The following is an 18,290-nucleotide window of genomic DNA, read 5'->3' on the forward strand; positions in this document are numbered from 1 at the left end:
AGGGACTCCCAGCTTCTAGAACTGGTCGCTGGACAACACAAACTGGATCAAACTTCACAGTGTTCATACTCCCTCACACCCTGCCCTAGAACATGGGGCCTTAAAGCAGGACTGTGTGGAGCAGGGCTCACACAGACGGGGTTTCGGCCCTTATGGAACTTCAGTTCTTCAGTGCAGTGAGAACTAAACCCCCCTTTGTCCCTCAGTTCCAACAGCACCACGTGCACCCCGTTCTCAGCAGACTCCTCGCCCTCCCCTTCGCAGCACGAGGGCCCAGAGGCCCCTGCAGCTGTGCTGGATCTCTGGGGCACCCGGCAGGACTGGGGAGCACTGCCCTGCACAGCACTGCAGGAACTGGGACAGGGCCTGACACGGAAAGAGCCTTTAGAGCTCAGTCACCCAACACGCCAATTAAACAGGAGCAAGACACGCAGCTCTTTACAAAGGCTTTTTTTCCTGCCATTGTTGCAGGTTTTCTGAAAGGTAGATGGATGGATCAGACCAGTGAATAAGTGGGACAGTGGGAACGCTGCTAAAATAGCATCCCCTACCACTAATAGATCCCCTGCTCTGTTCCTGAAGGGGAAAATGTCCGTTTCCTTTGCCCTTCTTGTTGTTGTTGTTGTTGCTGCTACTCCATATAGGTCTGAAAATAGATTTTTACAGTAAACAGCTCTGGGGGAAAAGGTATAATTGATCATGATGTCTTGGACAAGGCACCCTGTTGATAATCACACTGGGATAAAAAGGCATTTTCTACACCACATAGCTTCACTTTTTTCTCCCCACTGAAGTGAAGCTTTTGGGGTTCTTTTGAATGGGTTTGAGGTCTGTATTAAAGTATGTGAATTAATACTGTCCAGCTTTGGCAATATTTTGTACACCCCATTGGCCTGAGCAGGATATACATTTCCTTTTGTATTCCTTTACTAGCAAGTATTTGTTTATGAGACTTAGTCTTTTAGCTCAAGCTGAATTTAGTAGTGTTGGTCTAGTGTTTTATCTCATCAAAACCAAGCTGGGGCTATGGAAGCAGCACTCTCAAAGGAGTCCAAAGTGTGATGTTCATTAAACAGCAAATGTGAATGACATGAAACCTTCCCTTCCAGCTCAGTGCACAAATCTAGAATACCAAGAATTTGCTTATTTTTTGAATCTGTGATAAGGATTTAATCTTTCTACAGCTGTCATAACAAATTACTCCTTCAGCTACAGAAAGAAACCTTCTAAAGTGAAACCAGGAATTTCACAACACAGCAGCAATCTACCTGCTCCTTCCCCAAATCCATGTAGATGTAACTTGTGGCATGAGACAAGTGATGCTGAGTCACATGGCCCAGACATACGCTGGGAGTCAGTACAAATGAACAGGTTTGTTCCTTGACTGCCAGAGGCATCTCACAATCTTTAGCTGCCCTACCTCAGTGCTCCAAGAGAAAGCAGGTTAATGTTACTAAGGGATTATTTTAGCTTTCCCCTGACCATCTCATTCTCTCTTCTCCTTCCATCACTCTCCTCCTCCCCCCACCCCCCGTGTACAAGGATGCCCTCACAGCCCCGCTCAGGTGGGCTCTGACACACCCCTGACCCTACAGCTTCAGTGGCACTTCAGACAGAATTTCTCCTTTAGCATAACCACTCCAAGTGTTTGAAATCAGCCTTGAAAACCAACAGATCTCTTTTAAGTAATGACTGCCTGACAATTCACTCAATGCTTTTCTACATCTACAAAGGTTACCTTTCACCAGCATCCCCCACAATAAATAACAATGTGAATCGGTGATGTTTACCTTCTGCTCTTAATTTGGAAGATGCTGCATTCAAGAAGTACCAAATATTTTGAGAATCAAAAGAAAATAAATTGAGATCTGTGTTGTTGAAGGAAGTCTATTTAAAGTGTCACAGCCGACAAGCTCAGTCAGAGAGGCAAACTTAAAATATATCAGATTTCTACAAGTGCGCTGTTCACTTAACGTGGGAGAAATGATCCAACTGACCTCTCCAGATGGCAAAGGCAAACTGAATTCCTTATGCCCCCACAGAAGGTGGAACAATGATTTTTTTAAAAATCTGATTTAACAGAAGAGACTCCAGAGTATCTCCAGTGCTGACGTCGGGATGAATTCCTGCCTGTTTACTCAGGGAGCCTGGAGCAGAGTTGAAGCCCAAATATCCAGTCCCAAAGCTGACCACGCTTTGGAAAAGAAGCTGTGCACAAAGAGGTCTCAAAGGGTCATTGCTAAGAGCAGCAAAAAAATCCTCTCCAATTCCAAATTCCACAACGACATTAAAACAGCAAAAGCACTGATTAATTAAGCTGTAAAGTTTCCACCTCCAGACCTCAGGAGCAGAAGGAATAATATAACCAATTAATATACAAAAGCAGAAATAAATAGAACAGGCAGCTGCCTGGAATCCCATTAAATTCTATAATAAGCACAATGCTGAAAATAACATTTAATTTTATGAATTTTTAAAATACTTAAGGATTAGTCCCCATGCTTTTAAAGGTCTGCTTATAGCCCCAATTTTACTGGGTTTGTGTGACCAATACATATGTTTGCTCATTTATTTATTCTTTGTATCAAAGACTGAAATTTTGGCATTTAGAGTAAGATCTGTCCAAGTAAAAGGACAATTCCATGATTTCACACTAATGACAACATAACTAATAACATAAATTAGTTGATTTCTATATTAACATGTTTAATTAGTTGCTACTGATGAATTGATGACTTGTAAGTTATATCTAGCATATCTAAGTTATGTATATGAAATATTAGAAAGTACTTGAAGTTCAAAACCCCCACAGCCTAATTCCTGACTAGTGAAGGACAGGAAACTTTCTGAACTGGTTCCTTTCCCATGGCTCTATGCACTGAGTTTCTGAACTTCTATTAACAGTCAGATTCCTAATATCTTTTGTCTGCTAACCATGAGATTCCTAATATCATCCAGTTTTTTAATGGATAATCTCCTGAGGGGTTTGAAGCTCCTAAAAAGCTGTGGCAGGGACTCAGGGAGTTGATCAATAAATTCCCAAACTTACCATTTACCTGAAACATGTTATGGAGAGAAAATGTACAAAATCTTGATTGTTCACAGAGTCCTCTTTATATTCTAGTTAGAAAGTGTTCAATATATGCATGAGATGGCAGAAATAATCCATTTTTTTCCTCACTTGAGACTTTGTACTCTATCAAGCACCCTTTTGTATTAGGACCATGATATGCAGTTTCCAAGGGAATGATATGGAGATTCCAAGGGAATCTACATAAGCAGCCAGCAAAGAGGGCCCCTGCAGTCACACAATCCTGCTGAAATAATTTGTGCTGATGTCTCTTGTTCTCTTGTGGCACCAGAACATCATCACATGGCATTCTCAGCTATCCATACCTTCCCCAAGTCCACCACAATGTCCCTGACAGAAACAGGCCTGAAAAGAGGAGCCTTTTTGAGTCATGGGCAGAGCTTTCCAACAGTTGCTGCAGGAGCATTTTAGAACTTCACAGCGAGGTAACAGTTACCTCTGTGTCTTTTAATAGGTGCAAGTCTTTCCACTGCCATCAGGGAGCTTAATGCAGCAACAGCAAGGTGACTGCTGTCTAGGGGAGCTTCCCTTAGTCAGAGGAGAACACTCAAATCTTAGGGAATTCAATGGAATGCTACACATCTATGCTACATCCATTACCTCGCACCAAAATACCTTCCAACAGAGTTTAGAGCACCATGAGTAATATCTGTCACTTGTTCTTACATCCTCTCAGTAGGGGGAAAAGTATGTGCAGGTCAGCTGTACCCACCTACACATGCACAGATGTGGTGTCACATGTCAAGATGATGTGCACCTTCCCTTTGAGGCAAAAAGAGATCAGATTTGCCAAGGTCCTTGTTTTTTTCTAGAGGATAATAGTGATGAATGCATGTGTGATTTGTCTGACCAAAGCAGGATGTCTGCAGTGTAGATCTAAGTCATTTACTCATCTCTCTCCACATCAACAAATGTGTGCGTGTCTGCAAAGGGCTGCACAGCCTGGGCTCCTCCCCATGTTGAGGCCATGTAGAGACCGGCCTGGATGTGACCATCTGACGTGCAAAATTTAAACTGGGGGGAAATGAATGCTTCCCTTCCTGCCAGGAAAGGCTCTGCCAGTGTCCCAGGTCACTAACTGAAGCTGTGTCCTGCAAGAGCAGAGGCTGTGAGCACAGAGGAGGACCCCTCTGTGCCTGGTCACCTCCCCTGATGGCCGCTCAGCCTGAACTGCTGCCACCACGTCTTCCCTTAGGGACTGACCTCATTCCACATCCTACTCAGGTTGTGTCTGGACAAGGCTGAACTGAGCCAGAGCTGCTTAAAATGTGGGATGTGATTATACACTGCCTTGAGTGGGAACCAGCCTCTGGACACCTGGGAGCATGAGCCAAAATCCCACAGTTTGAGAGACTAATGGATGATTGTCATTGAGAACACTGAGACAGAGACTGAGGAGACATGGGGAGCCTGCAGACCTAATATATTTCTTCAATAAAATGACTCTTGTCCATATTGTTTTTCCTATAAAATGCACAGTTTGCACATGCTTTTCTGTACCTTTTAATTGTGCACACCCTGAGCTGGTTTTATGCAACCTTGGAGTGGGTTTTCAGAATACAATGGGAGTGTGTTTGACATCTCTGTAATGGTTTTTTTTTTCTGGGAATGGATTTGCCCACTCACAAGGAAATCTTATTCAATAACCTCCTTGTGTCAACACAGTCAGAATTAATCACGTCCTCCATTACACAGAGGAGAAGTTTCCATATCCCACAGGAATATGCTGCAGCCGTGGTAGAAATCCTCTCCCTGAGTTACTGATTGTTTTGACAAGTAGGGTCAAAGTGTGTCCCACAATTACCCTGGATTTCCAACAGCTACAGTGCTTGGTGAGTTGAGGTATAGGAGCAGCCTCTGATTGACTGGAACCATTTGTTATTTTATCTGGAAGCAGACATTCTAGATGGAATGAAGCAAAAGATAGCTGGTAGAAATTCCTGATTTTCCTGTGATCACAATAAGCATCTAGAGCTGGCTTCCTCTCTAATTAATAGAGATCTAATAAAATAGTTTCAGATTACGTAGAAAGCAGCTTTAATCTAGGCAAAGACTTCCCTCTGCTCTGCCCAGCAACCAATACCAACAGGCAGATTTTATCATCTTCTCTTTTGCACTCCTATCAATAATGCCAGAGAAATTATTACCCTGCAATTTCCCTCCACGTCACACAAACAGTTCTGTACTTCAGCAGAAAAGAAGTGCCTCGTGCTACTTATTTTCTAGATACCACTGCACACCTGGAGCAGGCACAGTAGTTCCACAAAAAGAGACCAAACAGACCAGGATTCTATCAACTCCCTTACCTGGGTCCTGCTGCAGACAGATATTACAGAAGAAAACTCCTCCAGTCAGTTCCAATTGCTGGATAATACACTGGTCTGCCAGTTTTCCAAACAGAAAACTAAGTGGAAATCATTTTAAACTCAATGAATGCATGTTCTTAGAGGCAGGATATGGATTACTGAGATTTTGACAGTATTTCAGAGCAAGGAAAGGCTGTTGCAAATTGACCGAGTGGAATCAAAGTGCTCCCTTGTTCACAATTTAATAAAAACTAGCACCTAAACTGCATCCATTTGTACAAGTGATGCACAAGCCCAACAAATGTAGGTGTTACTGCTTTCCTGGGAATGCACAGGTTTTCTGTCTGGCAAAGCTTCAGCACGTGGCTTCTTGCAGAGCTAGAATTTGAGGCAGAAATTTGACTTCCCTGTTCTCAAAACACAACAAGAACAAACAGGAAATCAGATTTCCAAGGAAATCTGTGTGGTAGAGTTGTTGTCAAAGTTGAGTCAGGAAAAAGGGACCAAAATGCTCTAGATTCAGCATTTAACACTGATAAGAAAGCAAACAGAAATGTCCACCTGCACACAGAGAAATACACACAGAAAGTAATTCAAATTAACTTCCTGAGGATCCACAGATAGGCAAAGTCTTTGCCAATTCCTTGAGTGAATGAAACAAGGATTGGCAAAGTGATAAATAAGGACTTATCTGTCAGCACAATACAGAGTGTGATTTAATACAGCACTATTCAAGGTCAAACATGTAGGAAGAAAATATGGAAACATCTAAAGATTAGGAGACTGTACCTTGACAAAGCAGTGGCCCTAAAAAGGACTGCCTGCGTGAGCTCTCAGGGCTCTTACGACCACGGGTAGTGAGGAACAATGTGAAGATACGGGAAGAAAAAAGTCTTAATCAAGAAAGACCTAACAATGTAAAATGTTTGTCAGATCTGCATCCCTGCTGTGCACAGCTCAGGCTTTAGGCACCTCTCTAACCAGTGGGCTTCAGGCCACACTCACTGGGCTCTGCCCACGGCCCAGCTGCCTGACAGGCTGAACTCTGCCCACACAGACCAAACGTGCTCTTCATCCTTTTGCTCTCTTTGAATGAGCAACTTGTTAGGACTGCTCAGCTCTGGCTGCTGAAAGCCAGTCTTGGACTAGTTAAACTTCTGTGCTTGTTTTCCCACTTGGAAAAAGCAAATTGGCTCTCACTGGGGCCCCTGTTCCCAGCGTTGCTCACAACCAGCGGCTCGCGTGGCTCCAGACATATTCCTGCCTGGTGTGCTGTGCATTTGGCTAACAATATGTCAATTCAAATTACAACTGCTCCGGGGAAAGAGCCTAAAAATAGAGGCCTTCCAGGTGGCTCAGCAGACGGATCCATTTGCCATACATGGTAGAACAAGTGAGCCTTATCAGGCTACGCTTGGAGAGTAAAAATACCCCATTATGTTACACCAGGAGTCAGTGCTGGGCTGAGACAAGGGAAGGACTCAGCAAGTACCTCACTGGGCCTTAGGGGACTGGCTGCCAGCAAATACTGAAGCCCTTCTCACTTCTCACACCTCCTCCAGCAACCTCTGGGGGGCTTCAGCGTTTGTGTACTTGAGAGAGGGGTGTGTTGCTCCCCCTGACCTGTACCTGCCCATCAGTTCACTGCTCTGAGGCCTGTGATGTTCTCCACCATCTGTTTCCTTTTAAAGCGTGCCAGGTAAGCGTGTCATAGCAAAGACATCATACACACCCCTAGATACTCTTCACAACATGGAGAAAGATTCCACCACCTTTCTCCATCACCCAGCAGGAAGAATCATTCCTATCCAAACCTAATTCAAAGTGACTTTGAGACACTGCAGTTTTTTCCTTGAATTTCCTGTTAGACTCATGCCTTTCTTCTTCAACCCCAGGACCTGCCGCTCTCATGAAACCCTGTAGGAACTTTTCACTGGCCACAGCAATGCCTGACAGCTCCATCTATCCTGCTCTGTAGGTCATCAGCCAGGGCTTCCCTAGACTCAGGACGTTATTCAAAAACTTCAGCATCATCTTCAAGTGAGGCTGCATGTTCCCAACAGAGTCCTTAATCCTCAGGAACCTGTATCCTGTTCCTCAGTGCAGTGCACACATTCCTGTACTGCTTTCCTCACTGTGTCTGTCATCCAGTTGTACACTAAGCAATGTCCCTCACATGAAGTTTGCTGTTTTCCCTCCTTTTTCCTTGAACTCTGAATTCTGTGCTGTTTGAATAAAAGCACTGACCAACATCAGCTTCTCAGTACAGCAAGAAGATTCCAACTAAATTGCTCATCTGATAGCATCCACGAAATATCTCAATACAATTGTAAAAATAAATTGTGTCCTGTCACTGTGCAAAAGGAAGAAGAAAAATGAATATTGAACAGCCACGGATCCAACCAGACATAGCTCCTGTCTGTCTCTGAGCCAAATTTATAATTACTTTTTCTATTTTATCAAATTTCAAGCAATGCACTTCAGTGGAGAAAGTTAGGAAGAACAATTCTGAAGTTAACATGAGTGTAATGGAATTTGTAAACTCTCATATAAGAAAAGTCATCAGCTGGAACCTGAACTGCCTGACTTGTTCCCTTTAATCAGCAATGACTTGCCAGTGTCTTCTGGATCTTCATGCTACTTCAGAGAGCACTTTGAGGTACTTAGACAGAGCAGTATTTTGTCTTCTACCTATTTAATTCCTTTTTGGACATTTCTTTCTTGAATGTTCTTTTACACCCTTGCAATAATATATCCATACACTTCAATAATATTAAGTATCATGATCCCTCTGGTACACGACCCAGATTGAATTTTAAAGCTGTAATATATGCTGAGGTCCTCAGTTCTTAGTGTCACATCATTAACAGATACTCCCATTAACAGATACTTTTTTTTTTTTTAATTGTATTTCTAGCTCTTAAACTCACCAACTGGAGTTTGGAAAATCTTATGCACACACTATGAGTGTCTAAGCTTCTGTCATCCCAGAAAAAAAGAGGGCAGGAACTGGCTCATGAACTAATGCTGATGCTAAAAGTTGTCCATTGGTGCAGACAATCTCAGTGGAGCAAGGCAGCTGCTTCCTGGTGCCAATTCCATGGGAATTTTGGCAAGGCTGAGTCTTTTCATCTCATTCCTTACTTCATAACTGCACAGATATCCTGTAGTGCTCAGGGAATAAGCAAACACGTGATCCTGCTCAGGCATTACCAATGGCACAGCTCACTTACCATTCGTCATTGGGGGTTTTTTATCAGGGAAAATATTGAGTTACATATTTATGAGTATATGATACAACTTCTCAAAGCCGATCAAAGATATTGTGTCATGAAGGGATTGTTTTATATGTTGCTTTAATGGGAGAAAATTCACAATTTCTGTTGCATGCTTTTTCCCCAAGCAGTGTCTCTGACCCTCGGACTCTGAAGGTTATGTTCATGAATTTACAACCATTTTAAGGCAAGACCAAAATCTGAGTTTAAAGGGTGTGACAGAGTGACTCTTAATGGTTGTCTCTCCTGACATATTTCATGTAGCTGAGGATTTACCCAGTTTTGTCTGCTTGCATTCTGACAACAGGGACTAATTTGGAAATCCTTCTTTATGGAAATATCAACTAAGTTCAGAACTAAGTATCTGAAAATTGAGTGGCACTTCATGGTATATATTAAATACTGATGAGTGGTGCTTGAGTGTAAGTGATTTGGCAAACCTAGAAAAGGTCACTCAGCAATTAAGTAACCGACAGAAGTTGTTTCAGGACATGTGTTCTCTCTTCTTGAAGGCTTATTATGAAAGCAGGTAAGAGACAGAGGATCAAGGTATGCACGCTGGTGGAATGAATAATATGTGTGCCTGTGTGCAAAATTCACAAAATTACAGTTCCCCAGTTGCTGTATATGATATGCTGAGAGTTTCTTTTAGTTTGAGTTGTCTGAATATTTTAAAAGAATGAATAAAGGGATTTTATTCATCCCTTTGAAAAGGATGAATAACAAAGCATTTTTTCCAAAACTGTAGTATTTATAAAGATGGTGCCTGGATTTTGTGCCTGATTTGATTTCCTGCATCTTATACATGGCTAATACAACATATAGTTCTATATGGTTCTTATTACTCAAAGAAGCAACTAGAAAAATGTGATTTTGACCTAAGAAAGAAGGTGCTTACTTTCACTGTGGAAAAGCTGTTGATTATTGTCAAGGGAAGGAATCATGAGAAGAGTAAGAGGGGATCTCTGGGGAAAAGTATAAGAACAGGAAAACCCTATAAAAACACTTCCCTGTTAAACTCTCAAAGCTTCCAGCAACCTACAATTCAAGGGCTCTCTGGTTCTAAGGGTTATTATTTCTACACATGACCCGTCACAGATTCTTTTTCACTAATTACTTTTCAGATCCATGTAAACTTTTGGCATCCACAACAACAACTTATGGCAAAGAGACCCATGGATGATGAATTTTGTCCTTCTGTACAGTCACACTGTGTGTGTTTGGTATTTTTATACATTTTTCTTAAAAATAATAAAACCTTTTAAAATATGAAGTAATGTATTTTGCTTTGCTTTACAAGAAACTCTCAGATTAATGCATCCTTTGCTTTTTAAAACCATAAGAAACCACAGTCTGGAGAAGAACAGGTACAGATTGCATCACCTTCCTCTGCTGCTTTGAATGGAAATGAAAAGCCCAGAAAAAGTCATTTCTTCTCCATATGAAGAGTGCTTTGCTTTACTTACAAGCATATGAGTCTGCACTTGCACAGAAAAGCAAAGTTAAGTATTCTCTGCTGTCCACTGTCCAATAATACCTTTAAAACTGCCAGATACTCTCAAAGTGCTTCTGTTACTATCTAAAGTCCTGAGTCTCTGTGGTGTAATGGCTTTTGTTCCACCAGTGAGACCTCTGCAACAAAAAGACAGCACTCATCATGATAAAGGCACGGTCATCTCACTCAGCACCTTCCATATGGCATTAAACTCTCCTGGAGACACACTGGACTTCCATGGCCAGAAGCACAAATCCTAAAAACAACTTGCAGGCAGTTTCCCAGATAAACAGGCAAAGCTGTTTATCCCCAGCATCACCAGCAGGCCAGCAAACTTCTTTCTGGTTTGAAGGTAATTCACTGCAGTAGCCTGTGTGACACCTTCTAACAGAAGTGCCTGACCACACAGGGAGCATGAACAAACCCCTGGTGAAGGGTATGTGCAGATCACTGCAAAAGCGTTTTTCTGGGGAGGAAGAAATGCCCTAATGGTAGAAAGTTCAGGTGACTTGTAGATTCTCTGCAGCAGTGGCTTTCAATCGCAGTCACACTACACAGAACACAAAATGTACTCCAAGGCACTGGAAATGTTAGCACAATAACTATAAAACCATTCCCTTCCAGTCCTTTACCCCTGAGTTAAAATATTCTCTGTCAGCCTCTTAAAGCACAGACACAAACAATTATTTGACATTAGCACTGCTGGAATTAAGACATTTTTACATCTACCTTTATAATGAATGTGGAGCCATGAAAATGCTTTTTGGAAAGGGGCTGTGTTTGAAAATATTGCTTTGCAGCCTGTGAGGAGAAAAAGCAGCCTGAGAATGATCTCCAACCTTCCACTGGGACCCCAAACCCCATTTCTGTTCAGGTAACAGAAATGTCTCTTAAAAATTACATTTTTCTTGATTAATGAGAGAGCTTATGTCAAATGGCATCTGAGCGTCCCGCTGACATCAGGCTGTTGTTAAACGTTAGCAAATACCCTGAGATAGGAAAACAAAATATCTTCCATCACAAATGGCATTCCATCTATCACCCTTGATATTTTGCTGAGAATAACAACTAAGATTGTATTTATTTGCATCCCTGTCTATTCAGGTCTTGTGTAACAATAGCAAAGAAGACTGAGTGAGGCTCTCACTCTTACCTTCTGTCAAACAGGATCAAGAAGAAATCAGCTGAAGCTGGCAAAACTGTTGTGCTGTGAACTTGCTGGATGATCAGAATCATGCACAGGTTCTGCAAAGAATGACAATAGATATCTCAGTTTTCATGCAGAAAATAAATTAGACTGAACTGAGCAGCTGCCTACTGTATTAAAATTAACAAAAAAAATAACTTGGGAGTACAGAGAAGATATTCCATATTTATGAAATGGTGATACTATGCTTGGCTCTATAAAAACATGGGGAAAAAAAACCAGCTCATGTCCAAGAGGTACTAAAACAGGCTCAGAGATGAAAATGGGTTATTATAAAACTGTATCCTGAAGAAATATCCAAAGCTCACTCGTGCTTGCCCATTTAGCAAACATCCCCAGTGAAATCAGGGACGGTGGAGGAGAGCTATGTTTGGCCACCTGTATCATCAGAGGTTGATGTCTGCACTTATCACAACTTCACAGATTAATTCCTTATACAGGAAGATAACTCTCCAGAACAGGGAGATATCCCATGCCTGGTACTGACTAAGGAAAGATAATCTTGTGGAACGTCAGATGTCTTTGAGTCAGTCAAACACTGAGGGACTGCAGCACTGGTCAGTGCTCTGTCCCCAGGGAGATTCCATCAGTGCAGGCTGGAGGGAACCTGACCCAGAGTGCTGACAGGGAAGATGATGAATCTCACTCATTTTCATTAGCAAGAAGAGAACAGTGCACAGTGAACAGTGTTACAGTACAGATGCAATCCAATATCAAAGCAGAAGCCTTTGAGTGATGGAGAAAAGTCAGGTCTTCAGTCTGTGTTTTAGGCTATTAGAGCAAACGAGGATTCCTTGTGCAACACTGCATGCTTTGGATCAATATTCTTCTTCTACACATTCTGTCATCTTTGCTGAGGTGGGAATGTCTCCAGTATCTAACATTACATGATTTGGGGAAACTACAAATAGTTTCCCCAAATCATGTAATAGTTTCCCATTCTGCAGCCCATTCCCTGGCTCAGAGGCTCCTGGCAGAGAACATAACTCCCACAGAAGTTACTGGTATCCTGCTGCAGGAGATTAAAGACCCCCCATTTTACATGTGGTAAATACGAGTAACTACATTAACCTTAAGCTGAAGGAGAACATTTTGTTATATAAGCACATCCCCGCTCCTGTAATGCTATTCATATTAATACAAAACACAGGGGAGATTAAGCAAGTAAATTAAATTTATTAGCATTCTGCTGCTTGCTTCCTAAAGAGTGTGGGATTCAGGGGACCAAAGGCTCCTTCTCGTGTGGCACAGATTCCAGGCTGGGTGTCAGAGGGACAGCCACCCGTGCCAAGGTGGGTGTCTGTGTCCCACATGGTACTTTTTATTGGGGAGCACAGTAACTGCTCGGGTGCATGTCAAAACCTCATGTCACTAACAGTAGGAAAGATTATCCTCTGATTTAAATGGCTGTATATTTGGAACAGGAACCGAAATATAATATTCTGTTTTATTCTATTCAGGCACAGAGAAAGAGGCACAGATATATTACACTAGCTAGACATATTTAGTCCTCTATTCACCTGCTCCACGAAATCCTTGGTTGAGTACATGATAATCCAGTAGACTAGAAAGAGAATTCAGAATTAAGGTGGTGGGGAGGGAATATCCTTCTCTGAAAATGCACAAAAGTTCAAGGCATTTTCTTCCTCTCTATGCACACATAACTCTCACTGACATCGGCTCTGGGACTGAAGCTTAAAGAAAGAATCAAAGATGTATTTCCTCCTACAAGCTCACTGCAAGAACTGCTAAAATCAGTTAAATGCAACTTGAAGGAAAAAAAAAAATCTATATTTTTCTTTACAAAAGAAACAAACTCGGGCAGAAACAAACTTTGATGAGTTGCCAGTCAGTATTCCTGTTATTGCTGTGTTTATAGCAGTATATACAGATTTACATTAGGAAACATCCAGAGCTAATCGGTGCAAGAGTTAAAAACTTAAATAATTCCAGTTTCTGTCAATATCCAAGACTGTCAGGAATTCAGTTTACAATAACTACTCCAAGTCCAGTGACTGCTAGGGTCACTCTTTAACCAGTGGTTAAATGAAAAACAAGAGTTGATTGGTATAGGAAATCTTGGCAATGGCTTGGACTATTTCTCCTTCTACAATCCTCATCAAATAAGGGGCACACAACAAATTGCTTATCTCCGATCTGCAATTCTCCCCTCCACCCAGCTGGAAATTTGAATTAATTAATAAATGCCCTTATGTTTTCAAGGTCATGGAAAATGAAGAGCACCCAGCAAAATGGATGCACTGACAGTGAAGGGTGTTTGTGGGTGGGTTTTTTATGTAAATGGAAAAATCTGTGAGGCAGCAGCTCCTTCATCTGTACCGTGAGTGCTAAAGTTAGACAACTTAAAAGGAAATAAAGGGAGTGCAAATAAATTATGCTTTGAAAAAATGTGACCTTCCCTAGAAAAAGTCTGAGGCTTTATGGAGCAGTCTCCAATCACACAGTGAGGTCAATGACACCATGAAGTCAGGGGGCTTCACTCTGGCTTTGGTCTGTCCCTGCTGACTGTGGACAACTCTGCTTTGTGGCTCCTTTTTTCCTCACATAACTAAGTGTACACATAACACACTCTACTTTATGAGCTTTCACAGCTCCCCTGTAAAGCTCAAGCACCCTCACAAATAATATAATTTAGGGAGTAAGATCACAGAATCACAGGATGGTTTGGGTTGGAAGGGACTTTAAAGATCATCCAGTGAAGGTGTCATTCAGGTATATGACACTTGACAAGTTAGGAATGTCACCACTAGATAAAGAGGAACAATATGTGAACTAACAGGGTCGGTTCCTGGAGGAACTAACAGGATCAGTTCCTGGAGACACACTAAAACTTATTAACTTCTGGGGAAAAAAAGGATAATTGAAGATACTGAGCCAGAAGGGCCCTTTAATTCCTGTGGGGCTCGAAGGGTGGATTCTCAATCCAATCTTAATCTCAACATGGCCAGTGAAGAGAGAGACTGTGAAGTATAACTGCAAATTACAGCTGGGGGCCTCAGGAAAGACATTGGACCTGCTGGAGCGAGTCCAGAGGAGGCCACGGAGCTGCTCCAAGGGCTGGAGTCCCTCTGCTCTGGAGACAGGCTGGGAGAGCTGGGGGTGTTCACCTGGGGAAGAGAAGGCTCAGGGAGATCTCACTGTGGCCTTCCAGTACCTTAAGGGAGCTTATGAAAAGTAGGGAGGGGGACTTTTTGAATGGGCAGACAGTGACAGGACAAGGGACAATGGTTTTAAAGTGCCAGAGAGCAGGGTTAGATTGGATATTGGGAAGAAATTCTTCCCTGTGAGAGGGGTGAGGCCCTGGCACAGGTTGCCCAGAGAAGCTGTGGCTGCCCTTGGATCCCTGGAAGTGTCCAAGGCCAGGCTGGACGAGGCTTGGAGCAACCCGGGATAGTGGAAAGTGTCCCTGCCCATGATAGGGGGGTGGAATTGGATGGTTTTTAAGATCCATTCCAACCCAAATAATTCCCAGTTTTGTGGGATTCTGGTGCCAAATACAAGTCATCAGACTTCACTCCTACTTTACAATGATACTGAAGTACCTTCACTCAGAAACGCACTGATTTAGTTTCTGTTTTTCATTAAAAAATGTAAAGCTTATTGCAAGGGGGTAGATTTTGTCAAGGAAAAAAGTGAAACAGGATAAAACTGCTGAGTAAAATTCAGTGACTGCAGATCACACAGCTGGGGAATGAGGTCTCCTAAAACATGAAGCTCCTCAGGACAGCAGAGGCCACCATACCAGAGCCCAGAACAACACATGGTCCTTGGCTTCAAAGTTCTGCGTAAGAAACCTCTAAATTCACCTCCCCCATGCTGACACATGTTGGCAGAACTGGATGAGGGTATTTTGGGGAGGGGTACAGAACTGCTGGGAAATAATCCCAGATGCTGCAGTTTCATTAGAACTGAGAGATGTGGGCAGTGAGGCCGCCGACTGCAGATCACATTCCGATGAAAGCAGGTACAACTACGGGAAACATTAATTAATGGAATAAACTTCAGGAAATACCACAACTTCTAACAAAGCAGCTAAGGAATAAGGGTAACACTATTCATTACAGAAATCAAAGCAATAAATCAAGTATTCTGAATAGAGCATTCTCACTAGCCTGTCCTTTATGTCTCTGGAGTAATCCCATTCATCCTTTTAACACGGCTGGGTAGAAGCAGATGGGAAGTTGTCAGCACCACAGGGAAACTTCCAGAATTCCTAAAATGTACCTTTTGTTCCTTATTTTATCCACTTCATGCACCTGGCAGCCTTGGTTTTGTTAATACACTATTTGTCCAATTTGTATGAGCTACTGCAGTCCATGCCCTGCACTTGTGGCAAATCTGCACTCACACTTGGCGGTCACGGTGACATGACTTTATTGTTGCCGTTATTACCTCCATTATTATTAAAAATCAATAATGTAGACAGCTCAGCGAAATGTCCAGTACCAAAATCAACTGTTAAACGTCTAACAGTAGTATTAACACATTATCAAATCCATATGGTGCAGGAATGGATCTCTCTTCCTGCATGGATCTCTCCACTTCTGGCAGAGTTTCTGTAATTTATTGACACGGCCAGGTACTTCTGCAGTGAGAAAATTAACTTGTACCACTGCAGTCTGTGAAGTACAAACCTGAAGTACATCACAATGATAAACCCTCAGCACCTATGTGGGATTTGCCTTCTCATTTCTGATGAAACACATTTTAAGCTATCAGTCTCCTGACAGTTTTTACCTGTCTCCTTCTTCTACATTTTGTTCTGTAATTTTAAAAAATTGGCAGCCTATCTAGCCTTAAAAAAAAACACCCCAAAATCCCAACAAAACATTTTAACCACTGTCCTGCATTTCTGCTCTCTGAATCAACAACTAATCATGCAATTCCCCAAGGAAATCAGAATCAGCAAGAGCTTGTGTATCAGCCTTAACACAGTGCTCATTTTACTTTACAGACATATAAAACCATAAGGCATTCACATCCAAAAAGCAAAAGCAAACTAACAGACCCCAGTCAAGCAAAAACCCATGAGCAGATGGAGTATGTGATGCACTTGGTTTCCTTCTGCCTCTTTCAGACCCACATTTTGAAATTTTGGGTTGGTGAAATACTAAGCTTTTGTTTTCCCCCTGCAGAAGCCTTTAGCACATCTGCCAGAGATCACTCTTGGAAAACAGACACTGCAAACAAACTGCTTCCCACAGAACTTCAGCTGAATTAGAGGAAAAACAGATTCACTACTTGTACTCATACTGTCTTTCTCTGACAATAACATTCAGCTTCTTCTGTAGATTGCAATAAAGTCCCAAGTCTGCCGGCAAATTCTGAATGTTTGACAAGCACAGTTTGAGAAATCCTTGTGGGGAAGCAGTGATTAGACAAGGCAACTGGCAGCTGGGAAGCCCACGCTGTATCTATCCCCTGTTTCATTGCTGATTTCTCTGGATGACCTTGTCAAGTCATTTAATGCCTTTCTGCCTGTGTTCCCCTCTCTGCAAAATGTTTAGATAAACACCTCCCTTTTGGAAACACTGTAAAATTGTTTATTTTGGAATGTTCCTTGGATGTTAAAGTGGCTCTGGGGTGTGACATTGGACGAAAAACAAAACATCCACGTAAATGTCAATCTGCTATATTCTAATAGATTAAAATTCACAGTTTAATAGATTAACCTTGTGCTTGAAGGTTTTATTTTAGAGGGGACAGTAGTTACTCATTCTATTATAACCTTATCTATCAGCCAAGCCAGCATCATCAGTGCAAACCATAAAAGTAAAAAAAAAGCAGAAAAAAATTGCCATAAACTTTGTTCTGTCCTTAACTTAAGAAGTATGATTATTTAGACAAGTTTCACATTGGGCAGCTACGTGCTGCTGGCAGTGGGCAATGCTGGGAACTGGGATTAAAGTTCCTGGGATGTCACCCTTAGGCATGCTCATGGTTTAAGGGAGGCTGGTGGTGATGGGCATCCATGAGCCCATTCAGGTCAGTCCCAAATGGCACCCGGCTCCTCCCTGCCCCCTCGGTGACCTTGACCAGCGCATGCACATTATTGTTAATGCCCAAGATACCTTCTATAAATGGAACACCTAAGTGCAGTGTTATTATGAGTCATTTCACCACCGCTCCTCAGCCAGGGAAAGTATAGCATTCCATAATGGTAGGAGCAAACTAATAGCAGAGGGGGAGAAAAATGGGGAGAAAAGCGCAATTTTGATTTATTAATCCACCTGTTGGCCCACGCTGGTTTAAAAACATCCAGCACACACTGAAAAGAGCTTTTTTGAGACCCCGCTTCAGGTACCACAAAAGCCCTGTTGTAACTCTGTGAAGCGAGCAGCACACCAAGAAATGGAAAGGCAATTGAGAATGTAGGACAGCGTTTTTATAGGGACCTGTCGTGTTTCACCTGCGGAAGGATGTGTGCTGATATTATGAGAAACACAGCGTCGTGGCCGGCTTCCACGGGCATTTCTCTGAGGGCACTGACAGCCCAGGAGACCTTCACCTTCACCTCCTCCTCCTCGCTGCACAGTCCGGACCGCGCTCCCTCACACCCCACAAAATGGCGGCCGCGCGCGCCGCGGGGTTCGCGCTCCGCTCTCCCCTCGGCGCCGCCGGGCAGACCCGCCACATCGGCACGGCCGCAGGCTGCTGGGAGAAGGGGGAGGCTGTAGCCGCGCTCCCCTCGGAGGAAGAGAGGGGAAGGAGAAAAGGAAAGCAGGAACAGAGCAGCTGGCGCGGAGCCCCGCTGAGGCGAGCGGAGCGACCCGACCACCGCTCGCGCGCCCCATCGGCAACAGAAGAAGCGGCGCGAGCACCAGCGCGCCTCGCGCTGATTGGCGAACAACTCCCGCCACGCGCCCTCTCCTCCCTCCTATTGGCTCCTGCTTCC

At 42.9% G+C, this 18,290-nt stretch overlaps 1 protein-coding gene across 1 annotated transcript in view; it reads right to left on the reverse strand.

The window, feature by feature from the left end:
• Positions 1-18,184, reverse strand: part of HCN4 (hyperpolarization activated cyclic nucleotide gated potassium channel 4) — a 150,225-nt gene extending 132,041 nt beyond the window's left edge. Inside the window, exons 1-2 of the mRNA XM_017816798.1 lie at positions 17,805-18,184; positions 11,321-11,412 (exon numbers count right to left, since the gene is read on the reverse strand). Of these exons, the coding sequence (XP_017672287.1) occupies positions 11,321-11,412; positions 17,805-17,867 (155 nt within the window). The 5' untranslated portion in view covers positions 17,868-18,184. The remainder of the gene's footprint in view (positions 1-11,320; positions 11,413-17,804) is intronic.
• Positions 18,185-18,290: the final 106 nt, after the last annotated feature.

The sequence above is a fragment of the Lepidothrix coronata genome, unplaced genomic scaffold (genome assembly GCF_001604755.1).
Source record: "Lepidothrix coronata isolate B3197 unplaced genomic scaffold, Lepidothrix_coronata-1.0 Scaffold58, whole genome shotgun sequence".
NCBI classification, from domain to species: Eukaryota; Metazoa; Chordata; class Aves; order Passeriformes; family Pipridae; genus Lepidothrix; species Lepidothrix coronata.